The sequence below is a fragment of the Abramis brama genome (genome assembly GCF_963993115.1).
Source record: "Abramis brama genome assembly, chromosome: 17".
In the NCBI taxonomy this organism is placed as follows: domain Eukaryota; kingdom Metazoa; phylum Chordata; class Actinopteri; order Cypriniformes; family Leuciscidae; genus Abramis; species Abramis brama.
In genome coordinates, this window is record NC_139979.1 from 31,231,849 (window position 1) to 31,259,217 (window position 27,369).

At 36.5% G+C, this 27,369-nt stretch overlaps 3 protein-coding genes across 3 annotated transcripts in view; 2 read left to right on the forward strand and 1 right to left on the reverse strand.

Annotated features, from left to right (window-relative positions):
- Nucleotides 1–6,714, forward strand: part of rpa2 (replication protein A2) — a 33,799-nt gene extending 27,085 nt beyond the window's left edge. The window contains exon 9 of the mRNA XM_084090115.1: nt 6,082–6,714. Coding sequence (XP_083946241.1) covers nt 6,082–6,169 — 88 coding nt within the window. The 3' untranslated portion in view covers nt 6,170–6,714. The remainder of the gene's footprint in view (nt 1–6,081) is intronic.
- On the reverse strand, nt 6,254–15,984 carry themis2 (thymocyte selection associated family member 2). Its single transcript, XM_084090109.1, has 6 exons — nt 15,826–15,984; nt 14,475–14,615; nt 11,952–12,377; nt 8,321–9,492; nt 6,798–6,906; nt 6,254–6,658 (listed from the first exon to the last, which is right to left on the reverse strand). The coding sequence occupies exons 1-6, from the start codon at nt 15,920–15,922 to the stop codon at nt 6,576–6,578; spliced, it is 2,028 nt and encodes a 675-aa protein (XP_083946235.1). The 5' UTR covers nt 15,923–15,984; the 3' UTR covers nt 6,254–6,575.
- A 1,573-nt stretch (nt 15,985–17,557) lies between these two features.
- ppp1r8b (protein phosphatase 1, regulatory subunit 8b) lies at nt 17,558–27,094 on the forward strand. The gene is made up of 7 exons (XM_084088834.1): nt 17,558–17,733; nt 18,038–18,098; nt 20,279–20,432; nt 20,523–20,740; nt 24,017–24,161; nt 25,617–25,681; nt 25,770–27,094. Exons 1-7 carry the CDS (start codon nt 17,684–17,686, stop codon nt 26,121–26,123), a joined length of 1,047 nt encoding a protein of 348 aa, XP_083944960.1. The 5' UTR covers nt 17,558–17,683; the 3' UTR covers nt 26,124–27,094.
- The last annotated feature ends 275 nt before the right edge of the window (nt 27,095–27,369 follow it).

A 27,369-nucleotide genomic window follows, 5' to 3' on the forward strand; every position in this document is an offset into this window, starting at 1 on the left:
CCCCTTCAAATAGAGCGTTCAAATCAGAGGCTAAAATCAGGCTTGGAAAAATGCCTTTTATTTCTAAATTATGAAAAATTTTGCTGTAAAAATCATACTAACATTATAAGTGCACCCCAGGAAACATTATACAATAATAAAATGATCCAGTTCAAGACTCCTTTAATGACCACAAAAGGGAACCCACTATTGATGATTTGTTTGCATGTTCATGCTTACACTTATTAAAGTAAGATTTCAAATAAATTCTCATCTCAATGTGCTTAAGCAGAGAAGCGAATGTTTTTTTGCACGTCTTGCGGTATATTCGTGCCAGAAAAATGCATGTGTGTGTGTAAAGATTTGTTAGCAAATGGAAAGTGGCAAAAATGGAAATTAAACTGTGATGTGACATTTTCTCGTACTGAGCTGTTAACCTATTTAACAAGCTATGTGTGAAAAATCACATGAATTTTATCAACTGTTAATAAAGTACCGTTTCCTGCAGTTTACTAATATGAGAAATTCTCATCCTAGGCCTCAAATGCACTTAAAGGGATATTTCACTGCTGGAAAGATGAATGTGTATTTAAATTGGGTCATTTATGTAGTAGAAATGTGAAATTATTTTAGAAGCTGGTGCCTTCTAGACTGAGAAAAGCCAGTAAATGTATTTTTGCCTCATGTGGATGAAAGACAACTCCCAGAATGCACTTGCTTCGCTGCCCTATAGGCTTGGGCGGTATCCAAATTTTGATACCGTCAAACCTCCTCCCTATTTTACCGGGGTATACGGTATTACCGTGACTAATTAAAAAGTATGACATAAGGCTCAGACAGCGTCACCAAACTGTTGGCTTGTGCCTACACTGTTCAGAAACTGAATACCAGATCGGGCAAAAAAAAAAAAAAAATAAAAGCCCAACCCGTGCACGTTGTGTCCGAGCCCGGCTGGCGGCATTAAATGTAATTATGAGCCGGAGCCTGATTTAGACGACTATTTTTAATACGTGGGCCGTTATAATATGGCGCCGCCAAATAATTTTTTTACCGCAGGTGCTGAGGGGGTTCTAGATATAAATACTATTAATAAATGAGTAAAAATGGGACACTTAATATATAATATTTAATTATTTTAATTATCACAATTAAAGTATTAATTTTATTAAATTAAACAAGCACAACATTCAACATTCAATCAAATATTATTAAAGATTTATTATTATTAATACATTTTTTCAACATATCTCATTATTTTGAAATGTGTGCGTGCAACAAGCAAGAAGTGCATTTGTAAATCCGGTGACACGCGTCCATTGATTTTTATTAATACAACTTTTCTGTCAGCGTCTGCTGCAAAGATTAAGTTGACGATCGCCATCTCCTAGTGAACGTGCATATATATAGAGAGAGAGAAATGCAAATCATGGATTACATAATCAGAAGGTATAGGCTAGTCTTTTTCTTTTCGTTTTGAATTGTTTCGTTTAAAGAAATTGACGATCGGCATCTCCGTAGTGAACGCGCCTATAGAGAGAAATGCACATCATGGATTAATCAGAGATGCTGCCTACTATATTTCTTTTCATTTTGAATTGTTTCGTTTAAAGAAATTGACGATCGCCATCTCCGTATGAACGCGCATAGAGAGAAATGCACATCATGGATTAAATAATCAGCGAGTGGCCTATTTCTTTTCGTTTTGAATTGTTTCGTTTAATGATATTTCAAGCTTTATTTAGATATAGGCCCTATCTGTCACTGAGTTTCGGTTAATTTATGATGAGATTTCAATGCAAGTGACCGCGGCATATGACATGTCATGATTATATTGTCTGCTATATATTTGATTCTTATTTATTAAATCCAGGCAATTGGTTGATGAAAAATGTATTAAAATTAAGATACAATTTATACAAAACGGAATTCACTTTAAAGAAAGGCCTTTTACAAAACGAAACTTTTTAAGTGGTCAAAATGTCTGAGTCCCGATGCATCCCATCTTACTCGTGCTGTTCACTTTTCATTATCAACATAGATGAAAAAAATAACATTATAATATTTTAACAAATATGAACTAATGCGCTTATTTAATGAACTCGGGGCAAAATGCATCCTCGGGTGGTTGTTTCAGAGATGCGACATTAGGTTAGAGGTGTTTCCATCTCTCGCGGTCACCTTTTTATTGCACAATTTACAAATTGCCTCATCAGTATTTACTGCCCTCTCCCTTCTCTCTCTCTCTTTCTCCTCCACACTGTCACATGATGACAACCACACATAAGCATTTTTAGGCATTAAATAAATTATATTTATATATTATATATAAGTGCCGGTAATGACGGTATTGAAACTGATACCGTTGCTATTTCAAGACCCCGCGGTATACGATATTACCGTAATACCGCCCAACCCTACTGCCCTACGAGGACACTCCCAAGCCACGCCTACCGGTTACAGAGGGCAGTATCGGAAGAAATTATACAACTAGGCTACTAGTCGACTCGAAACTGAAAAGCCGTTTTATCGTGAGATCCCCCTATGGGTGGGTTGAACACATGTGGGACGAGCTCCTCCTACTGGCTGGAGTCTCTTTCCTCTGATTTTTGCGTCATCTGAGTTTTTTTTCCAGACACACACTACAGAAATCTCTCGTCTCAGGGGAACATGAGGGAGGGAAGCACGGTCATTCGAAAATATTACCGGGTTTCTACTGATACAAAGATTTATGCTAATCGCTGAAGTATCCCTTTAAGAATTTGGGCAGATCAGTAGGTCATCTGGGTATTGGTTTTACGTACTGCTTGGGTTTTCAAAAGTACTAGTAATCGAGACTCGGTGCCAAGTTAATACTCTCGAACCCCTTTGTTAGCCAACAGTACACAGTACAAACACAATGTAAAGAAGACATTCATTATGCAGTATAGATGTTTGATTATAAGGCAGGGCTCCAGACTTACGCCCGTTTCACACATACTCCGTTTGCAGTGCGCATGCGGTGCGTATTTTTTTTCACACCCATGTTAACAGGTTCAAGCTTTCACATTGGAAGCGGTCCGGCAATGCGTTCCAGGTGTGGTGCGTTTACAGCAGTGCAGAGATCGTTTCCGCACCGAGTCTATTTTTGCTGTGCTGCACGCGCTGAATTAAAGTGACAGCGCATGTTTCGTGGTCAAAAATGAACACAGATTGACCTGAAAATGTGGTATGGTAATCTCACCATAAATGCATTTAATTAAATAAAATGTAGTAGGCCTAATCTCACCATAAATGTATTTAATTAAATACTACTATTTGTCACAGTCATCTTTTTACTTTAAGACCGGGGTAAATCAAGGAAAACTACAATTTACCTCAACAAGGCGGGTTCCCACGGGTCTTTGAAATCCTTGAAAGTTTGTGAATCTGGAAAAAAAATGTCAAGGCCCTGGAAAGTTTTTGAAAATAAACACATATAGATACAGGTCCTTGAAAGTGCTTGAATTCATTTTGTGCAAGAAGTTTTCTAAAAAAAAATTCCATATTATTCCCTCCAGGCTGCTAATGTGTTATTTCGTCAACACTTTGTGGCCTATGCTTACTAGCTTGCTTGATTTACGCGCATTTACGCTTTACGTTAAGTGTTTCCCACGTGAGGTACTTTGTGTTGTACGTTGCCATGACGTTCACGCCCACAAAACTGTAACAATGTATTAACAAGGTGACACGATGTAACCTTGCTCTCACTTGAAACGTGTCCCCACATTAAGTCCTTGAATTTGAGGGTATTGGACCTGGAAAGTCCTTGAAAGGTCCTTGAATTTGAAGTTAACCAAGGTGTGGGAACCCTGTATAATGAACAACACTTGTCTCATTCGTGGAGGTGGAAAGACAAGTTATTTGTGACATGCAAGATTTATTGTATTAAAATTTAAATGCAAAATAAAAGGCATGAGAATCGGCTGTTTTTGTCTATTTTAAGTTTTAATTTAAAATGTTTGCGATTTTAATAAGTACATGGTTAAAAATTTTACCACTTGCTTGAGCCACTTAATATATAAATCTATATAGAAGTAATGCATTGAATAATACTTTGTTTAAATTGTGTTTAAACAATACGTCTATTAAAGGGATAGTTCACCCAAAAATGCTGTCATCATTTACTCTTCCTCAAGTTGTTCCAAACCTGTATGACTTTCTTTCTTCTGCTGAACACAAAAGAAGATATTTCTTTCCATACAGGTTTGGAACAACTTGAGGAAGAGTAAATGATGACAGCATTTTTGGGTGAACTATCCCTTTAAAGAGTGTATATGTGTACAAAGAGAATCGCAATGCTGACTAAACTTTTTTTTTTTAATAAAAGTTGCTGATAACTTCTGGATTTGAAATAAAAATAGTGAGTATGTGTTTGTGGTACAGCCGTGGGTCAGTTACGCACTGCAAACGCAGTATATGTGAAAGCACTATATCGCGTGCTGCTCCTGCACCGCATACACACTGCACACGGAGTATGTGTGAAGCGGGCGTAACATTTGAGTGCAGTAGAGCTGATGCCACTTTCTACAGAAGTTCTACAGGTTTGGTAGTGCTGGGGGGGAATCTTATTCGTAAATGAATTAATAACTTTGTAAAAGTTAATGTAATCGTAAAATTACTATTATTTTGCATTAATAAGTGCAGTTACTAATAATATTACATGTTTGTTTATTGGAAATCTGACTGTAAAGCACTGAGCTTGAATTGAGATGCAGATAAAAAATAACTTTTTTCTTAACAACAATAATGTGCAAAGACCCAATTTTTATAGGGAAAAAATTAAATATTATACTCTTATTTAAATATCAAATGTTAAAAGTTAATTTGACTGCTCCTCTGCCGTCATCTAATGGTTATAGTGGTAATTTCATGTCTTTTTTTTTATTTAAAAAAGTTTGTTTGTGACAAAGTGCTAATTTTCCTACATCTTTAAACTTTAGTTTTACAAATCATAACATTAAAATGGGATCATATTTAGATATTTGAAGTGCTGGAATAGGTGTGAAGCACTTGAAAGCCCTTAAAGTGCTTGAATTTTACTCTCAAAAGGTTGTATGAACCCTGAGATGAAAAATGTAAATAAATAAATATTTCTATTACTATTTCTGCTACAACACCACAACACCATTTTTCGCTTTATGTGCGAGAACCAATGAGGTTCATTCTCGTGTTACGCATCACATTTGAGCTTCTGCACAAGGTTTTTATGGACACATTTCATAAGTCCGCTCAAAAAACGTGCCGACGTGAAATTTCTCTGGACTTGTTTCTGTTTGCCGTCCTGGGCAACGCTGGTAAAATGACGCTATCCTCTTGTTCCTGATCATCTGCTCACATGCTCTGATGATAATAGCTTTGAATGACTACTTTATTTTGATAATTGGTCAAAAAATAAATCTGTTAAATCTGATTATGTTGTATAGAACTGAATGAAGAATAATATATTGATATTAATATATTTTTATTTAATATTATTTTAATATAGGCCTATTTTCTGTCTAATCTTTTTGCTACTTTAAATAAAAGTGGTTATTTTATTGCCTTGCATTTTATATATATATATATATATTTTTTTTTTTTATGAATTATTTACTTAAGATCATTAATAGTATTAAAAATGAACTAACATAATTGATTTAATGTTTTTAATTTTCAAATAGTTAAAAAATATATTTTTTTGCTATGATACCGAAATTGGTACCGAGAACAGTGTCATTTGACTGGTATTGGTACCGACTACTGAAATGTAGTGCCATGCCAACCCTAGCTTTTATATACCATGTACAGAAGTAGGCTTATTCAGACACAGGGTTGTTCACTTGTGAACTTTACTCATTTCCTACCAAATGCTTCACAGCTCACAATATGCAAACACTTGTCAACACCTTTTTTTTTTTAACACTAAACTAAAACAGTTTTGTGCAAAAGCCATCTAAAAAAAAAAAAACAACCCAAGCCAACATTCAAAGTGAATCAATTCCTTACTTAGAACTAAAAAAAATGAGATAAATGAAGTCTCTTATCTGTCACGAAATGGTTATTTTAACTGCTGTTTGATTCTCGCTTCTCTTTACCCGTTTACAGACAAATTGTGGACTTTCTCAGCAACGAGGGACACATTTTCTCCACCATTGATGAGGACCACTTCAGATCAACAGACAATGAAGCCTAATTACCTTTGTCACATCTGCCCATTTCTTATCTATGTAGTTTAAGGAAAACAGTGCAAAAAAAAAAATATAACCATATATTTCAGTTCTTTTTGGTCATTTTTAATAAAAAGCATACACATTTACAAACGCAATTCTGTTCTTTACATTTCAGCATGTACTAAAGAATAAGCAGTACAAATGACATTGCCTAATTTACATTAAAGTGTATATTTGTTAAACCTTGCATTGGCACAGCTTTGAGTATTTAGACACATTGAGTAGTATTTCGTATTTGTGCTGTGGAGACTCCATATTGGCTGGAACTTTGTTTGATTTCTTTGTTACACATTTAGTTTGTTACACTTCTTGTTATGAAGACACAGTAGCTATATTCCTTTGTTAACATGAATACAAAGTGTCCTTGTTCTAATAGAAAAGGCTTTCATGGGGGTGGTTAAATGTGTCCTCGATAGACTCATAGTCGTGGTCAGAGTCAGAGAGTCTCCTTGCTTTTTTGTTTTTGGTGGAAGGAAAGAAAAGAATAGATTAAAATCTACATATTTTCGCTCCCTGGTTTTGGGTCATTGCTGTTCAAAGATGTTAAAAATCATGAAAATATCAAATATCTAAATGTAAAGACAAACCAACCTGCATTTCGTGCCTTCGTGGGCCCTTTCACGTACATATTGGGCATACTGATGCTCTCTGCTGTTGATAAGCTTTTCCTAGGCAAGAGTGGAGGGGGCTGGTCTGGAGTCTGGGAGTGTCACAGGAAAAAAGAGTCAAGTTTATAAGCCTCTGAGTCAGCTTAACAAATAAGAAAAGAGGAACACGATGCTATTTTTTCCTGTTCAGTATTCATAAGCGCATGGTTACCATACAAGGGCTGATTTATGTTTTTACCATCTTAGGAGAAAAATGAATAGTTTACCCAAAAATGAAAACTCGATCATAATTTTCTCACCTTCATGTTGTTCCAAACATGCATTTTTTAATACCATTATGAATGACATGCTCCAATGACGTAAGAGCACCGTAAAAGTGGTCAATACAATTCGTGCAATGCCTTCCCTAGCCTTATCTGAACTTTGTCTCCATTTTTAACAGAATAGTTTAGTGAATTAATCAATGACAAGCCCGTCGCTTGCTTCATTCCTGAATGAATGATTTCCTTTGTAGTTCTTAGAACCGGCTGCAATTTAAAAAATTTAAAAAAAAATTGTGGCTGTTCTCTTTTTTTCCCCATCATTTCATATTTTCTAATTAAAATTTTATTTAAAACAATCTCTTACATTAATCAATGCATTTGTAGTCGCTGTGAAAATGCACCCTTGCCCTCTGAACTGCAATAAATAGTCTATGTAAATACATCTAAATGCCACTTCAAATGCAGCTTTTTGCAAAGATTGAAAAGATGATTTCAATTGACTCATGCCATGTGCCCTTAAAGGTACAAATGCCCCTGGGAATCAATTTAAGGGGGCGAATATCATCCCCTAATGAAAAACTTAATTTCTGCCACTGACAAAATGTAATTATGAATTGCTTTGTTACATCTTACATTACATTCTTTGTGTAGAAATGTCTTTCTTCGTCTATAATGCAGTGGAGATGATGTTCTCAATTCTACCAAAAATGTATTCACAACATAATTTTCTGTGGACATGTATGAGTAAGTAATGAATAACTAAAGTTTCTAAATAAATAAATAAATAAACATATAATCAGGTTTAATTATTGATATTGAAACTGAAAAGAGTTTTGAGACCACTCGAACACTGACAATACTGTATGGTGCTTTGTCATTTTTGGAGTTTGACAGCATCCATCCCCAAACACTTTCATTGTAAAGCAAAGAGCATGTTAATAATTCAGCAGAACTTTTTTCACAGAAAAAAAGTAATATGGATTTTGGACAAGATGATTACATTTTTGGGTGAACTATTCCTTTAAATAGATTTGATTACTGTGCTTGTTAACTTGACCATGGAAGTATGTGAGCTATCGATTTTTCCATCTCATCATAAACATTAACCACAAAGGGAAATTTGGCAAATGCTTTAATAGATAATCCTGTAGTAGCTTATCTCAGAATGTGACTCAGAACAAAACCATTACTGTCTGATTCCTACATTTCTGTTTTAGTTGGGTGAATAAAGCTTTGTTCTTACATCGTCTGGCGGAGGTGGAGCAGGGGCCCGTTTACCCTTTGTCTGATGAAGCGAGAGGTCGTCCAGTTGTTGGGTCACATTGCTACTTTCATTTGGTAATACATTTTTAGGCTTGGGGGACTTCTTAGGTGGTTTTGAATTGGATGGTTTCCGCTTTGGTGGACGAGGAGGGGGTTCCTCATTTTTGCTTACGAGTTTGTGATATTCATAGTAGAATTTCTCGGTCACCTCAGTGACCGTCTCTATATGAAGGTCTGGGAGTTCATCACTGGACCACGGCAGATTATCAGAGGTGAAACAGAGAGACATTTGTAACCAACGTACTGGCAACTCAAAACACAAATCTGGTTTATTGGATAGGCTTGCCAATACTATGGTCTCTGTGAAAGTCTCCTCAAGCTTAAGTGCTGTTAACCCCATCAGGGGATCTTTCTCTAGGTCTTTATCCCGAGTCACCACTTTGACATCCAGAGGCAAAGAGCTCTTCATTAAATCAGTTAGCTTATACTTCTTGTTGTCTGACAGCTTTTCCACAAAGTGACCTGCCATAAACAGTGGCAGAGAGATTTCCTCACTGTTGTCTTCCTCATCTTCTTCTTCATCCTCGTCGTCCACTTCCATAGTCCGTTTACAAATTAGACTTTCTACTTTCTGAGCAGCTCCAGATTTATCCTTGAGTCCATCCATCCTTATCACTTCTAGCTGCTCACCAACGCTGAGCGCAGGAATTCCCTCTTCCTCTTCCGCCTCGGAGTGCCGAGTCACGCTAACTTTCAAACCTGGAGACTGACAGGATGCCAAGTATAGCTCGTACACTGATCCGAATTCCCGGGCCCTTCTTCTCATTCGTCCACCATACCTCTCTGAGATGAAGTAGTACTGTTTCCCCTTCTTTCCCTTTGGAGTCGAGGCTAATATGAATGTTGTGTGGCCACACTCGTGCAACACGAGTTGCCTTCCACTTTGCAGTTCTTTGAACCAGCTGCTATTAAAAAACGGATCGCCTTCTGGGCTTTCAAGGATCTCTGCCATAGTGGGGAAGGACTCCTTTGACTGACTTGCAACTTCAGTCAGTGATAGCGGAGTTATGAACACTAAATCCTGTAACTTTTCTGTCACGTCCTGGACATCCACTTCCAGGCTGGAGGGGAACTTGACCACGTTCTTCCTCACTAAATGTAAAAATCATTAACAATCATTTATTCCAGGACCATTTTCATGTATCAAGCCTGTATGACAGGGGTTCCCAAATCTGCTCCTGGAGGGCCAATGTTTCAGAGTTTAGATCCAACTTGCCCAAACTCACATGCCTAAATGTTTCGAGTAATCGTCAAGACTTTGCTTGGCTGGTTCAGGTGTTTTAATTAGGATTGGAGCTAAACTTTGCAGCATAGTGGCCCTCCAGGAGGAGGATTGGACACCCCTGCTCCCTTCCACTCCTGGAGGAGTCCAGCTCAACACGCCAGCCTGTAGTTGAGTAGCTGGCTCTAATGTGTTTGATTAGGTAGGCGATGGAAGGTGGACCTCCAGGAGCAGGATTGAGTGACAGCTGATTGCCTTTTTCCACCAACATGGTGGTTCTCATTAGGGGCTTTCGCACCGGAGGAACCTTTTCATAGTTCCTAGAACTATTGGCTGAAGTACCAGGATTTTGGCGCATCCGCACCGCAGAAACTAGGAACGGTTTTAGTTCTAGGAACTCCTTTTGGAGGAGCTAATGTAGCTCCTACTTCAGAGTCGGGTCTAAACCTGCACTATAGGAACTGCAAGTGACGTTAGTGACGCTGATTGGCCGACACACACGAAACACCAGCACCCGCCATTTTTTAAAAAGCTGTGTAAACACACAGATTATAGCCTATATATTTACTCCAGAAACTAACTCTACGAACATGGAAAACAGTGATAGATGGACCTCTTAACCTTTACGCCAAGGAGAAAATCCAACGCAACTTTGAGGGGACCAAGAGAAACATTATATGTATTTCTGCTCAGTTAGCAACATTGGATATCAACTACATGGCATACGCTACTAACTTTTCATATACTGTCTACTTTCTATGTATAACAGTTCTATCTAATAATGTATTAGACAGGACTGTTAGACAGATCGTAAACTAATGAACACAGAGAATGCGAGCGCTGTGTGTTCAGGCTCTGGCGTTCTCAGCGTCATCAAAATAAAAGTCACAACAACCATCACGGCTTATGTCACTTCAGAGTTCCTACTAGTGGTGCGAATGCAACCAGGAAAATGTTCCTAAGGGTTAGCTCTCGGGGAACCACCCCGGTGTCTACTTCCTAGAACTAGCCGGTGCAAAAGCCCTTATTGGTGTTGGGGTGTTGCAAACCCCTCTTGGAACCGGCCAATGCTTCCACTAACGTGCCAATCAGTGATGTACAGGAATTGATCACATTACTACATTTATTATTATTTCATTAGACTTTATGAGTGCTTCAGTTTTGAGTACATGTATTAGCCTCAAAAATAATTTAATGAAATCACAAAATGCTTTTGATGCAACGTTGAAAGATATAACTAAATTAATTGCAACTCATTTTCAGTTCAGAATGCTTCATTGATTATAATCAAAGGGAGGAAAGAGGAAGGGAAGGGAATGCAAGACCAATTCCTATTTACTTGAATTGGGTAATATCAGAATCTCAAAAATTGCTTGCCAAATCCACATTTAAAGAACATATTGCAAAATCAGCAATAACAACAAAGAAAAATCTGACATGCACTATCCCATAAATATTTATCCTCAATTAGCAAGCAAGTCCAGCCAATGCACATGTGCAGTCCCAATAGGACAACTTTTTCTATGGGAACCGGAGCTTCTTAAAAGATTGGCTCTTTTTTAATAAGATAGAATTTGTGCATGCTGCATTTTCTCCCATTCATATTAATGAGTGAATTATCTTGGTAGTTATAGTATTTGTTTTAATGCAAGGAATCTGTTTTGTGTAATCTAGTTATTTTTGCTTCATTCTTGCTAGATTGAGTTGCAGCTTTTTAGAAAACACTTGCAGTTCCTTATTCGAGACCAGAAGGTTTTGTGGGTAAGTGCGGAGCCAATTTTTCTGGCCCACAACTACCTTTCCTGTAGTGGGAGGATGACGTATTTTTGTATGCCAAAAACCTGGAAATGAGTTTGGATTTTGGCACTTCTGCTTCTATTGGCCTTAAGTCTATTAAGTCTATTAAGTCTTCTATTGGCCTTAAGTAAGGGGGGTTTGTCACTACACTACAAATAAACTACTAAACTAAACTAAACTAAACTACAAAACATATGTCAAAACTGCAGCACTCTGTGTTCTGGACAGTTACATATCTGGCTTTGGCACCAGCACCATGTCAGAGGAAAAAGGACTTGACAAAGATTTCAGCAACACTTTATTTTACAGCGTCTTTGTTACGTATGTTACATGTACTTACCATAGTAATAACAGTAAATTTTGCATAATTACATGCAAATAGCCCTCAACCAAATCCTAATCCTACCCCTATAGTAAGTACATGTAGTTAATTATTACTCAGTACTTACATATATAATTACACTGTAACAATGACACCTTAAAATAAAGTGTAACCAAGATTTCTAAAGTAAAGTAACACTGTTGTACTTACTATGCATAATGGCGCTAATTTCATACACCGGGCTGAAAACCATCAAGGCTCCACAGTTCTTCATATTCGTGCTGCGGAAGCGCCGGCAGCTCAGCCTGGCTGACGACATGATTTCCTGTAGAGTGAAACCACGGTCACTTTCGTACTCGTAAAACTCTCCTTTGAGGGATAGAGGAAGGAGCATTTCTGCAGACGCCTTGTTCTGCCCCAGCACATGACAGCGTGCAAGTCTTTCTCCATCGTCAGCGGCCTCCACTGAAAGTAGGGTCAACTCTTTTCCTGCGGGAACCGTGAAGTTGTCTATAGTCAACTCCTCTCTGCTTGTGAAGATGAAGGAGCCACAGGCGTCCACTCCAACAGGACACAGACCCACAATTTCCTCTATTGTGTTGTACGGGAGGTCCTCAGCGACGAGTCTGAACTGGCCTAGAGAGATTCACAGTGTGGGAAAATCAATCAACTTGCCCTAACTTTTGGTTTAGAAATTAATTCCCTATAGGACAACAGCCACCTTGAGCTTAAGTTGAAGAACTAGCATCATGACTTATTCATGGAGAGACAAGTGTGGGTATCTGTAGGTTGGAGTAATTGGCATGCCGAAAGGTCTTACAATTGACCTATAGGTAAGCCCCTCCCCTCGAACGCAGATGAGCCAATGGCAGTTGAGTATCAGTTGCACGGGGAACTCGGACATCTTTAGGTTTCAGCGCCATAGAGAAACATTGGAAGATCCGAAGCTCTCACCGGTTTGATGGTGTTTATGCTACAAAAATGGTAAAACGATGTGCCTGGGGTACTGGTAACACTGATTCCAGGTATCCTGATGGGATTTATTTTATTCCATTTTCTAAACCCAAACAAGACGGAGCAAAATGTCTGCTTTGGATTAAGCTGTGTATTAATCCAATGATGTGGGCGCATTAACCTGGTTCCCTAAGGATTCAACCCCAATCCCAATGAAGACGAAAATGTTCATTCTAAGTTACAATTAAAGTTAATGAGTCCATGCTAACGTACAAACCTAAATAGCTAACTGTTCTCAAGTCATGTACAGACTGGTCTACAATTCAGTGCCTCTATATATCAAACGGGTTAAATGTAAATTAATTTAATTTTACCCTGCGGTACATGAACAGTGTTGATCCTGGATGTTGTCATCTACGACCGCAACATGAGGTTTCTCCCGTTTGCATTGAGATCTGTAAACCCTCGCTTCCAAATTAATCTTGTTACCCACCATATTTATTTTAAAATCTTCTGTCCATCCATCCATGGCATATTTAAGCACCACATGAATGCTCCTCGGCGAGAGAGTATATAAATTATATAAGTATATAATTATACTAGTATATATTATATAAGTATAATAACTTATAAAGATCATGTGACTTTTGTCACGAGGTTTTCACACTGATAGCTGTCATTGAATGACAGTTGGCAACTCCATTTGTCTGAGTTTGAAACAGTAACAACACTCAAAAAATGAATTTTTGCCTCTTGTTAAATTTAATTAATTAAAATAAGCAAAAGTAACACAATTGTTTAATATTTTGTCACAACTTAATTTAATTGTGTTCAATCAACCTAATATATTTAAAACTGAAGTTTACTTACTTAATTTGTGTGAAAACTACATGAATCATTTTTGTTGACAACTAACTAGGCAGTGGATCTGTAGTTCCCAGCATGCTTTGCAAGGGACTGCATTAGGACGGTAAATTAAGGGATTAAAGTGTTATTTTATGTGTTTTTCTGTAAATGGAAAGATGTTGCTAGTTAATGTTAGTGTTTAATATTCAGTTATGTTAGAATCTTAGAGGACTTTCTGTAATGTTTTTGAATTTTGTGGTTACCATTATGCAGAAGAGTGGCAACTGTGTTTAGTTTAGGGCTGTGGGCACTCAGTATACACTACACATGAATTAACCCTCTTTCGCAGACCTGCATAAGTAATATTCAATATTACTCTGTGATAGGTGGTTTTAATTAAAATCAATACTAATAGCTTCTATCATTGGAAATAACTGTAGAGTCAAATTAGCTAAAATTATAATGTTGGTGATTTTAGGCTGGGCAAAAATTAAATGTAGTCAACCTGACAAAACTTTATCTAGCAGGAATGACTAAATGAATTTAAGTTCATACAACAAAATTACAACAAATCATTTAAAAAAAAATTAGATTTTGTTGAAAAAATGTAATTCATTTTCGTGGAAAAGTTTTCCTTAATTTAATTAAGTTCGTTCAACAGCTTTTTTTTTTCTTTTTTTTTGAGTGAAAGGGGGCGGGGCTTACCAATAGGTCAATTGCTTGAGAAATTTCCTGTTAGGGTTTAGTTTCTGTTGTTCGGCACATTACCCATTACTCCGACCTGCAGCTATCCCTGTCTCCATGAATCCTGTCCCAGTTTACCTCTAATCATTTGGGCTGTTATTCATGCTGGTGTAACCATGTGTTGAATAATACAGGAAGTTATTTAAATCAACTCTAGTTTGTGTGTATTGCTGTTGTTTAGAGGCTCACCTGAATAGTCAGTAGGCAATTCATATGAAGCTCCAGTGTCAATCTCCTCACAAGATACAGACAGGAGCTGTAGGCCAATGATCTTCACCAAATCTCCAGTAGATAAACACACTTCACTTCCCGAAAGCTCATATATGGACCCTGAAAATAACACATCATCATGTCCTATTTGCATAACCATCTGCTTTCATTTTAAAAGTTTACTCCGACAACATTTGATCGCATTAAAACAAAGTCAAACATGGCGTAGGGAGTTATTACATTGAATTCTGAAAGTAAATCCCTTATGTGGTATTGATTATATTTTATTTTTGAAGGCCTATTTATTTCATTTTTAATATTGTACTTCACTCAAATATATTCTCTTTATTTAAAGCAGTGGATTTCAACTTTTGCAACCCAAAAAATCAGTTGCAGCAGGGGAAAACAAACTATTCAAATCAAACAATTCAGTGTATAATTAGGTTAGGAAAATAAACAGGCTTATCATCTTTTAAAAGTGAAGAGAAAACACTAATTTCTTGTTGTTGATGTCAAAGGCGTCTAATCAATCTCAATATTTTAGTGCAAATATATCTGTCACTTTAGAAGCCTAACAGGCAGATGCCAACCTGGACGGGTCGTGAGACATGCCCTCATTCTCAAAACCAAGATTTTAATTTTTGTATAACAAACTACTTTTGATTTCACCATTTGACCTAAAATCTGACAAACAGAAAACTACTGACAACCACTGACTTAATGCATGATTTATGCAGTCATGAGAAATCTTCAGTTGATTTGAGTTCCCCCTTTATATAAACAATCGTTATAGGCTATTGTTTTTTGATGCAATGCAGACAATATAAACCAGATTCAGTCACATATTTACTAGTAATAGTGGAGGGCACAACGTAAACCACTTTGATGGGGGAAAAAAAAGTGTCATGTCCTGTTTGTGGTCGAAGGGACCTCACAGCCATTTTAATAACACCAAAACATACTTTAGTGTGAAGTGTGAACATAAATTTTAATTTGATGGCACGCCTGGCAAATGTCAAATCACTTCTGTTTGAGATAAAACATGCTGTGAATTCATGTTTTCGTGTGCAATGGGACCGAAACTTAAAAACAATAAAATCAATTCCAAAGATAACATTATTGTTCCTTATTTTTACAAAAGGATGATGGTTAAAATATACAAAACTGGAATAATTAACAATTACAATGCAAAATACATTTACTGACATGGAAACCCTTGACAAAACTCTGAACGAAGAACCGTAGGATTTAGTATATTGCTTGTTTATTTTTTCCCCTTTGAAAAAGTGTCATCCAGAATATGCAGAGAGGATAAAAGCATGAAACATACCCTGGAAATAAACCCCAGAGCAGACCTGCAGGATGCGGGGCAGAGACTGCTGATCCAGACAGTTGATGAAGAATCGCAAAGACTGGAGGTCTCCCATCTCTCACCGCGGACAGTCACACACTGCGCTTATCTGATGTTTCACACGCTGACACTATAGTCAAGAGAGGAAGTATCAAAAGTGACTCACCCAGAAACCACAGACACCATAGTGAACTGCATACATCCTTTTTATTTTAATATTTTTATTTCATGTTTTATTTAAATAGATACATTTCGATTTAATGAATTTTATTATGCTTGTATACTTCAACATATAATAACTGCATTAACAATAAATGTGTATGAGGTTTCAATTGTGTGACCACAATTGTTGTCATCCTGTCTTTACAACGCTTGCACCTATCTCCCGGAATTACAAATCCTTTTATGGCGAAGGCTTAGCTCATGAATATTAATTGAGCAATGCTGATATTGATTGGTTAACCTCCCTAAAAGGGCGTTCACACCATAGAGATGTATATGTAGATTCAAAACTCGATCACTCCAGGCACGTCAGTGCGTCCGCCATCTTGCAACGGTCAGCATGTGGTCACTCACAGTAACAATCAATAATCCCACAACACTGCAGTTTCTGGCAGTAAATTTTCAAAGAAATGGGATAACCTTTAACATTGGTTTGTGTTTTTATATGTATTACCTCAATATTACAATTTTTTCATGTTGTGTTAGCTGACTCCTTCGTCTTGTTGTTTTGTGTTAGTTTACTAAAATCATCTGCTGAAGTCTGTTGCAGATATTGATATTCATACATGCGTCTAACTACGGTTGCAGACTCGAGTGTCACGGTGTGGTGAGAAATCGAGTCCCCCAAGGAATTGGGTCTCCTTTAGGACCCCGAGTGATCCCATTAGTTTAACTGACTTTAAATGGGTAATATTTTAACACCTGATTAAAATTCCTGCAAAATTACGTTAAAATGCGTTATAATGGCCATTAATGTCTTTTAAATTACATAGTTCATATAGTAGTATATAGCCTAACTGAAGCTATAGGTTGTGAAATCAAGCATTTCTCATTCTTACTGTTTTTTTTTTTTGTTTTTTTTGTTTTTTAGCTAGCTTATGAACTAGCATAGTAGAATACATCTACCCGATTAGCCTGCTAGCTTAGCTTATATTATATTAGGTATGTTTTTTGCTTCCAATATAGTTCCCAACTGCATGTTTCAAATGATGTTTGTGTTGACAATTAATATTATAGTAGCCTATTATTATATACTATATCACATTACTATTATTGGGCAAAATTAATATTAAATTACTGAACATAGTATGTTGCAACAATCCTTATCCTTATTTAAAAAAAAATACATTGTTAAGGCATGGTTGTGTTTTATTATGCAATACATAGGCATTCATTATTATATTTTTAAGCATGTTGTTTGTGCACTTAATGCAATAAACCACATACAATAGTTAAATGGGTAATAATTAGTCAAGACATCGCCATAACTTTTGATCAGGCATTACCGCCGGTCCTATTGGAGATTTCTTATGACAACAGACCGGTGTTTTGACCGTTGCAATATGGCGGACGGCTCACGATAGCGGCTCATAATGAGACATCTATGTATATATATATCTATGGTTCACGCACGTTCAGCCTTTCATCACAGAGGGATTCGCCATTTGACCTGACGCCCACTTTACTCACGTATGCTTTTAAGCCAATCAGTCACGACTACTGAGAGAAATTCGCGTTACGTTGTTAATATTCATGAGCCGGAAGACGTGCCGTTTTAGCAGCTTACCCAGGATGCTCGGCGTGTCGATAGCAAAGCATTGAAGAATGTGTGACAATGGCAACAAATACTACAGAGACGAATCCAAATTTCGACTGTCCTTCATGGTAAAACAACAACAACAAAACACTGCAGTACATGCTAGGTTTAGTGCATGAAAAAGGCTTATTTTTACCCAGCATTAAAACAACAGTCTTACACCGAACTGTTACAGTTAGCTCTTGCTCTTTAGCAGATATATACCGCCACACTAATGGAACTGAAACTTGTTTTACAAAGAGCATTCTTTGTGGAGAAGAGTAATTGATCAAACTAGGGAACATCACAGAAGCCAAATGCGTTATTTATGATCATAATCTACACAGTGGATGATTTGTGGAGTGAGATGAGCTCATGAGTTTTGCATTTCAGGGCAGGAAAGCCTCCAGCAGGGCTGCATTTGGACGTGGTGAAAGGAGACAAACTTGTTGAGGTATTGCATTGAGTTTTAAGGATATTGGTTCATAACTTAAGTGGACTTGTTAATAAGAACTTAACCATCACATATTTTGTAAATTGTTCTAAGTACTCCACCTTGTGTCGTTACAAACCTGTATGCTGTTATATGGAAGAACATATTTTTTTAAAGATTCTTGATGCAAGTCTTTTCCATGCAAAGTTAAAAGTGACCACACCTCCAACATAAGCTATATATATATACAGTGCATATGTATATAAAATACTGTGCAAAAGTCTTAGTCACGTTAGATGCCACATTAAAATGGTTTTAAGCCAGTTATTGGCTGTAGTGTGTCAGTAGGAAATCAGTTTACATTTCCAAACATTCCTTTTGCCATTAATTGTTATAATCCAGTGAGATTTTTGAAGAAACTGCAGCAACGTCTCCAAGACTGTGTAAGTGTACCTGGACAAAAGCTGTTTTAAACGATAAAAAAAAAAAAAAAAAAACTATTTATTACATTATTTTAGAAGCGTCCTTTCTTTACAGCGTTTTTACACAAGTGCCTAAAACTTCCCAGTACTGTAGATTTGCAGGTCGATCTCTTCAAGCGTCTTGGAGACGTTGCCGCAGTTCTTCTGGATTTAGCCCAGTTTGGTCTCGTTTTTTTCTGTTTCTTCATGTAATCGCAGACAGACTCGATGATGGTGAGATCAGATCATGCCGGTGTTGTCAGACTCTTTGTGCATACACAAATCTCACTGGATTATTACAATTAATGGCAAAATTAATGTTTGAAAATGTAAACTGCAGTGTCCTACAGACACACTACAGCAAAATATATAAATAACTGGCTTAAAACCATTTTTTTGGGGTGAAAATACTAACGTGCCTAAGACTTTTGCACAGTGCTGTGTATATATATATATAGGCCTATAGGGCCATATGACATGTATATAACCATAGCATAACAGCATATGGTTTTATTTAATTATTTGGGTAAACCATACCTTTAAAAAAAAAAAAAAAAATGCACCAGATACTGACCTGACCGCCTGCAGCTCAGTTGAGTTTTTGATTTTTCCCATACTGATGCGTGCATGATGGTGGCTGTCAGGTCCCAAACCGGTGCTAGAGAAACACAAGACCCTGAGATTTAAGCTCTGAGAGAGGAGTCACTCCTCAGGTGTTATAACTCCAGGGCACATTATCACATGCTATGTGTACTTCTGTAGAGCTGGGTCGTATGACAAAATACTGTGGTGCTATGAGTAATTTTATATCATGGACACTGAATATATCGCAATATAGTGGTTTATATACAGTGCCATTCAAAGTGGAATCTGAGAACATTCAAGGCAAGACACTACAGGTTAATAGGGTAACATTTTTAACTAATAGAAATCACCATACTTCCCCAGTTGATTAATCAGAGTACATTAAGACTGTACATTTTGTATTACAAGTTTCCTGAAATGTTGTTTAAATATGAGGCGTCATCTAATAAAAAATGCCCTGTTATACATTTACAGCAAACAAAGTCTGAATATAAAGCCAGGTTGAAATATTTGCTTAATTTTGTTGACACATTAAAAGTTTTTTTTACAGAGGGGGTTTTGGATAACTCTCTTTATCATGCCATGCATAAGAAAATACTGTCAACTGGAGCTAAAAAAACTTTACAGTTTTATAGAAATAAAACTAAAATTTGGTTTTGAAGTGGACATTTCTGTCTCAGTGCAGGAGAAAAAAAAAAAAGTCATTTTGAGAAAACCGCCCTAAAAAGATATGTATTATAACTTAAATCTACAGACACAAACACGTATTGGAAGCAAAATAACCCCAAATTTACCAGTGCTAGACACTTTTTTTTTTCTGTAGTGTCTTGCCTTAATTTCTGATATTCAAAATCAAATTTAAAGTTGCAGGATTTTGAGAAACAAAGCAACATTATGAAATATTTCAGATTCTGCACCATTTCTGTAACAATTTTTTTTTCACTAGGCTTATTTCCATTGTTTTTCCATTATTTATGAGTTATTTCACTTTTCTTGGAACTTGGACACAATCCAGAAGAGATAAGGTTAATTAAATGGTCAACTCATTTCTACAGTCATTCTGTCCAATTATATCTGATTGTTTGTGTTGACGAAGTAGTTTTGAGCTCACAAAATAAGTTTGAATGCAAGACGACTGAAGCGCTCTCTCTGCAGAAACTGATCATTGATGAAAAGAAGTATTATTTGTTTGGGAGGAACCCAGACGTCTGTGACTTCACCATCGACCACCAGTCGTGCTCTCGCGTGCATGCGGCCCTCGTCTACCACAGGCATTTGAAACGGGTGTTTCTCATCGACCTCAACAGCAGTAAGTGCATCTAGACCAATGAGAAACATTTATCAGTCAGATTAACAGTATTCAAGACTCTAAACAAGCGTGTGTGTTGATGTCATGTAGCTCATGGTACGTTCCTGGGACACATTCGCCTGGAGCCCCACAAGCCCCAGCAGGTTCCCATCGACTCAACTATGTCATTTGGCGCGTCCACGCGCGTCTACACCATTCGGGAGAAACCTCAGAGTCAGCCGGGCTCTGGCGTCGGGGAAAGTAAAACTGGTGAGGATGAGGAGCTGAAGGGACTTCTGGGACTTCCAGAGGAAGAAACTGAACTGGAGGTACACTTTACCTAATACCTCTGTAAAATTCCTACTTATTCTTTACTCTTATTCTATATATGATAAATTCATAAAAACTGAATCGCATAAGTATGGGAATCTATAGTGAAAGACTATTTTCCGTGTCCAGTTTTCACATTTTCAGTTGTCACCACCAATAGCAGTCAGATTTTACATTTATCACTACAACAACTCCTCTACATCAAAGAAATGTTTCCATCACATGTCCATATATATACACAGTACAGGTCAAAAGTTTGGAAACATTACGATTTTTTTATATTTTTGAAAGAAGTCTCTAATGCTTATCAAGGCTGCGTTTATTTGATCAAAAATACAGAAAAAAACCCCCAGTAATATTGTGAAATATTATTACAACTTAAAATAATAGTTTTCTATTTGAATATACTTTAAAAAATAATTTATTCCTGTGATGCAAAGCTGAATTTTCAGCATCATTACTCAGTCTTCAGTGTCACATGTGACATCCAGTCTATCACATGATCCTTTAGAAATCATTCTAATATTCTGATTTATTATGAGTGTTGGAAACAGTTCTGTTGCCTAATATATTTGATGAATAAAAGGTTAAAAAGAACTGTATTTATTCAAAATAAAAATATATTTTCTAATAATATAAATCATCTTTACTATCACTTTTTATCAATTTAACACATCCTTGCTGAATAAAAGTATTGATTTATTTCAAAAAAAGAAAGAAAAAAAAATACTGACCCCAAATTACTGACCAGTGTATATTGTTGTTACAAAATATTTCTATTTTTAAAACATTTGCTTCTTTTTTTTTTTTCTTTTTATTCATCAAAGTATCCTAAAAAAGTATCACAGGTTATGAAAAAATATTAAGCAGCAGAACTGTTTCCAACTTTGATAATGAATCATCATATTAGAATGATTTCTAAAGGATCATGTGACAGACTGGAGTCATGATCCTAAAATTCAGCTTTGCATCACAGAAATAAATGATATTTATTTAAAGTATAATAAATTGAAAACCAATTATTTTAAATTGTAATAATATATCACAATATTACTTTTTTTTCTGTATTTTTTGTCAAATAAATGCAGGCTTGATGAGCAGAAGAAACTTCTTTCAAAAACATTAAAAATAGTAATGTTTCCAAACTTTTGACCTGTACTGTATATATACTGACGGATCAAAATCTGAGGCCCATGTTTCATTTGCATTTGTAATCAACCTTCAAAAAAGAGGGATATCCATCCCTAAACAACTCAATTTCTACAGCAGAAGCAAATGCTATCATTTTGGCATTCCAACTATCCAACAGAGTAATTTTCTTATAATTACAGATTCGAAGTCATGTCTCCAAGCAATGTCATCCCTTAAAAATGATCACCCAGCACTTGTAATATTTCTTTATAAACTGCTTAGTTTCAAGCAAGCTTTATAAACTGGTTTGTCAATTTAATATCTGGTTTTGTTGGGTTACGACAACATGGAATCACAGGAAAATGAGGAAGCAGACTTTGACGCAAAAGAGGCATCATCAGCAGACGTCAAAATTTACACAGTACCTCCTATGGATCGAAAATCAATAATTCACTTCTATATAACAAATGGCAAACAGAATGGGATTTATATACTATGAACAAACTTATATACTATGAAGATGAAATCAGCCCCAATGTTGGAAGAAGTTTTTATCAAATCTTATATACCCGTTACAGAATGATTTTTAATGTCAGGAGAAGATCCACCAAAATGTTCTTTCTGTCAAAACTCTTTATCATTGAAGCATGATTATTAGATTGTGCTGGTTTTAACCCTGTGAGAAACCTTTTTTTATTCAGTTAACCCTTTTGAAGAAATTTGTAGAAACACCTGATATAGTTTTACCATAAATTTTTCTCGCCATTAAAATAGCCACAGAAACTGGCATGGCGTTAGAAACACAAACAAACACTTATCGCTACCAATTTCTGTACTAGTCAGCTATTTTTTTTAAATGTCAAATCTTCTTCCACGAAAACAGTTGTTCACGACCCTTTTGTGTGTCTTTTTTTTTCCCTGACAAAAACAGAATTTGGTAAATTTTATTTAACCATTTTATTCTAGTCTTTTTCCGTCAACGATATTGCATGTCGATAGTCACAGTTATCGTTTATTGATGTTGGCGTCTTCTCATCATCATCTCGTCTTAGTCATGGAAAAAAGGTCGTTGACGAATATTTTTCATCATAGATTTCATTAACAAAACTAACACTAATCTGGACCATAGAACAGATCCAAAACTGTTGGAACCATTTAATTAAACTATTTGAAAATAAAAAATCTAATTTGAATGAGTTAATTATTAATAATTATAAGTAAATAAACATTAAAGGAATAGTTCACTCATAAATGAAGATTTCCTGAAAATTATTACTATGACTTTCTTTCCTCAGCCGAAGATAAATAAAGTTTTTTTTGAGGAAAATATTCCAGGATTTTTCTCCATCTAATGCAAGTGAACGGTGCTCACCTCAGACCATTTTTGACCATCCAAAATCCATATTTAGGCAGTTTCAAAGGCCTCCAGCTGAAAAATAAGTGAGTTCTCTAGTGAAACGATCAGTTGCTTTCAGAAAACAAAAAAAAAGTGTATTCTTTAAACTACAAATGTTCGCTTTCATCCACCTCTGCGATGATCATCCACAAAGACGGTTGAGTTCACGACCTCTAGTGTGACGTGTGCTTGTTGGGAGGGTCATGTTTAATGTTGGTGGCAAGAAATGCCCCATTGTTTACAAGAGGAGCGTGTCGAGAGCCCTTCACACTGCAAAACAGTCCAAAACAACTGTCGAGAAGAAAATGGCATGTAGTCTTCGAGTAGTTTTTGATTATGTAAAAGTTGACATGTCTTGCTTTGCATTTGCATTTTTGCAAAACTTTATCTACTTTGGCTTTTTTTTCTCTCCTTTGCCATGGTTATCACTGTCAGTTAGGGCTTGATTGTGGCAGAAGTCATGATCACAGTTATTTAACACGTTTAGGCATGGGCGATATGAACAAAATCTTACATCATGATATGAGTAATTTTTTTTCACAATAGCAATTTATATAATCAGGTATCTAGATGATTTTCATTTGATATCAAGATTTAATATACTAGTGAAAATTCACAATTATTTAGCTGTTTTCAGGCTTTTGACTGATCTTGCATATTTTGCAATGACCCATACATTGCATATATTGCAGTGAATGAACTGCTATATTTATTGATTTTTTTTAATGAATTTTGCCTCTTTTGGCAGAACCTGACTGAGTTCAACACCGCTCATAACAAGCGCATCTCCACCCTCACCATAGAAGAGGGAAACCTGGATATTCAGAGGCCCAAGAGGAAGAGGAAGAACTCCAGAGTGACCTTCAATGAAGAGGATGAGGTCATTAACCCAGGTAGAGTGAGCCGGCATAGAGATAGCCTCAATCCACTACTGAGCCACTTAGGACTTGATGCTTAAGTAAGGGATAATTGACGACGGGCCGTTCAATTATTAGAAAAATAATGCACACCCGTTGAATTATTGCATTATTTTTCTAATAATTCAACGGCACGGAGTCAATTATTCTGCTTATACTTCGTTTACCACACCTCGAAACATTGTTCAGATGATGTATTTCAAGACGTTTGTCAAGTTTTTTTTGTCAAATCCCAACGCATCTAACCCCAAGCCTCCGTTGCTAATTCCTAAATGTAATTTTAGATCTAGTAACGGAGGTTTGAGCCACTGATAGCAGACTTAGTAATTAGAGAGAGAGAGAGATTGCAATGAGACAGAAAAGCATGTGCATCAATATTATTTTATTTTTTAATTAATTAGTTCTAATTAATTAGTTAAATCTTTTTTTATGTCTATTATTGACAGTAGTCTAGCCAAATAAATGAAACAAAGTAACAAGTAGGCCTATCAATATATATATATATATATATTTATTTATTTATTTATATATTCAGTTTAATTTTCTATTGATTATAGATAGTACTATATACTCTATTTATTAAAATTAAACTGCATGTTTCCATTGATTGTGAAGTTAGATATCGAAAATGGCAGATAAAGCGCAATTGTCTGTCATTGTTACGAATTGTATCCTATCTTCCGTTATTACAGTTAACTACCCGAAGTGATATGGCGCTGTAATGCGGTCCAAGACCTGCCTAGAACTACTTTTGCCGTGCGTTTCCCTGAAAATAATTACACACATTAGAACGTTCGTCAACCAATCAGATTCAAGCATTCAACAGCCCCGTAGTATAACTTCAACTATTCACTATTCAAACATATGAGGGAGATAAAATATGCACTCTGACAACCATCTACAACATTACTATATAAACACCATGACGTAAGCGCTGGCACAATTCATCAACAGCAATAAGCAATCACTTTGCATAAATGCACGGTATTCATTGATTGTGAACTGCAGAACAGTAGAACACACTACAGCGCTGTGTTTCTGCTGTGGAGTGTGCAGCGCTCATATTTATTTAATTAAATCATCGGCTGTTGAAGTTTAGTAAATACCTTCATCCGTATTGCGACTACTTCCATTCCGTCCACAAATTTAAGACCTCTTAAAATGATAATTAAGACTTTTCTCATACCATTTAAGACATTTATTGATCTTAAATTTGATAAAACTGAACTCCAGACCTGCAGGTGTCCAAAGTGCCCCTTTTTGTTTGATGGAGAGGAAGATCATCACAAAAATGACTCAAATATTGGTTTGTTCGTCATACAAAGCTGTCGTTTGATTTCAGAAAACTTGGGTTACAGCATCCCTCACTACTTTTGTGAAGCTTTCATACTACCTTTTTTTTAATGGTGTGTGTGTTGTTCACTCTTTTAGAGGACATCGACCCCTCTGTTGGGCGTTTCAGAAACATGGTCTCAACAGCTGTGGTTCCTATTAAGGTAAAACGTCTTCATATCTCGAGTCGTTCAGCCAAATGCTAAAAGGGAGTGTGATTTACATAAACGTCTATGTTGGTTTACTCAACAGAGGAAGAAAATGGGCGGTAGTAATGCGCTGGGAATCGAGGAAAGCGTAACGCGACACATGCACGCGTTCCCCTTGCAAGGTGGACTCTACAGAGACCTTCCTCCGGCCAGTCATGAAGCTCAATCCACAGGAGCTCCCAGCGGAGCCGCAATCCTGGGAGGCCTGCCGCTACCCCAGCCGAACCCTGCCCCGGACGTAGACCTGGCCCACGAGGCCCCGCCGCCCCCGCTCAAGCTCAACCCCACACCTTTAACCGGCCCGTTCGTGTCCGAGCTGCTCAACGAACCCCGCAAGAAGAAGTATGCTAAAGAAGCCTGGCCTGGCAAGAAGCCCACTCCGTCTCTGCTTATTTAGTAATGTAGGAAGTGTCGGACTCTTCTGTCCACATGAACTGTATCTCGAAGAAGCTTCGAGTTCTACTGGACTACAAGAATCTGCTTTAATGCAAGAAATTCATATGGACGTTTTAAAGGAATGATTTTCCCAAAAATGAACATTTGACTTGCACGTCATTCCAGATTGGTATCATAGTCTGAATTTGATGACAAAAGGCAGAATGTCTTCATTTGCTCAATTCACTTCAATTTAAAAATAGGTGCATTTCACTCTGTTCCTCACAGTAGATAATCTGATCTTGGCCTTATAAATCATCCGTTTTATCAACCATTTGTTTTATGTAAAACAGCTGTTTGGATATTGTGCTTTAGAACTTTTGTGCTTTACAGAAAAACAACAACAACAGGGTTCGCAGTGACATGCTTTTGACAACTTGAAAAGCCAGCATAATGAACATAATGAAAAGGAAACAAAAGTACATCACTTGACCCAAATAGCAAAATGTGTCATAATTAGCTTGAGATTCACGAGGGTTTATCTTTTATAGTGTACTCTCTTTTTTATATTACTATTTATGTAAAATGTTTACAAGCACAGGCTTTTTATGTACACATTTTGAAACCGTTAGCTGTTTGGCCAAAACACTTCCATTAGCGTCATTAATTCAGATGAGATAGATCTTCCACAAACCTGTACTACGCTTTAAAACTGGTGAAAATCAGCATTACTGTAACACTTTACCTATTGTGAAGATTCTTTGACCTTCCTCAGCTGTTCCACGCTGTTTTATTTCCCTTAATATACAAGCAGAGTGAAGTGTTTAGATGATGGTAATGTTGTTCATCAGGTGTTTCCCTCCAGACTGTCTTCACTGTTGAAGAAAGATAAAATATGATGTTTTATACTCTTATGTTCTGTTTGGTACATTTGTTTGTACATATCACTCACAATAAAACCTTGTGTATTTTTTATATATTTAAACTTTGTAATTACCAATTTCAGACTCTCTTTTTTGGTGGTGGTTGTATTTTTGCTAATAGAGATGCATGCTGGGAAGCATGCTATAAGAACTCCTAGCAATCCATTATGACAGGTGCTGAAGAACAAAAACAAACAAACACTGCATTTAAAGCATAATTATAATTGTAAATGGCATGAAACAATTCTGGAAGAATTTTTTCACATTCATTTTTCACCAGGAATTTGAAAATGAAAGATAAAAGAAGTTACACTGACTTGATCTGAAAGCTTTATATATTATATT

Coding starts and splice junctions, on each gene's coding strand:
- themis2 (XM_084090109.1), bottom strand. CDS start 15,922: ATGGGAGACCTCCAGTCTTTGCGATTCTTCATCAACTGTCTGGATCAG. Junction 12,378..14,474: donor ATTGCCTACTGACTATTCAG/GTGAGCCTCTAA, acceptor GAATCTCTCTAG/GCCAGTTCAGACTCGTCGCT. Junction 6,907..8,320: donor CTCCACCTCCGCCAGACGAT/GTAAGAACAAAG, acceptor TGACACTCCCAG/ACTCCAGACCAGCCCCCTCC.
- ppp1r8b (XM_084088834.1), top strand. CDS start 17,684: ATGGCAACAAATACTACAGAGACGAATCCAAATTTCGACTGTCCTTCA. Junction 18,099..20,278: donor AAGGAGACAAACTTGTTGAG/GTATTGCATTGA, acceptor CTCTCTCTGCAG/AAACTGATCATTGATGAAAA. Junction 25,682..25,769: donor CAGCTGTGGTTCCTATTAAG/GTAAAACGTCTT, acceptor TTTACTCAACAG/AGGAAGAAAATGGGCGGTAG.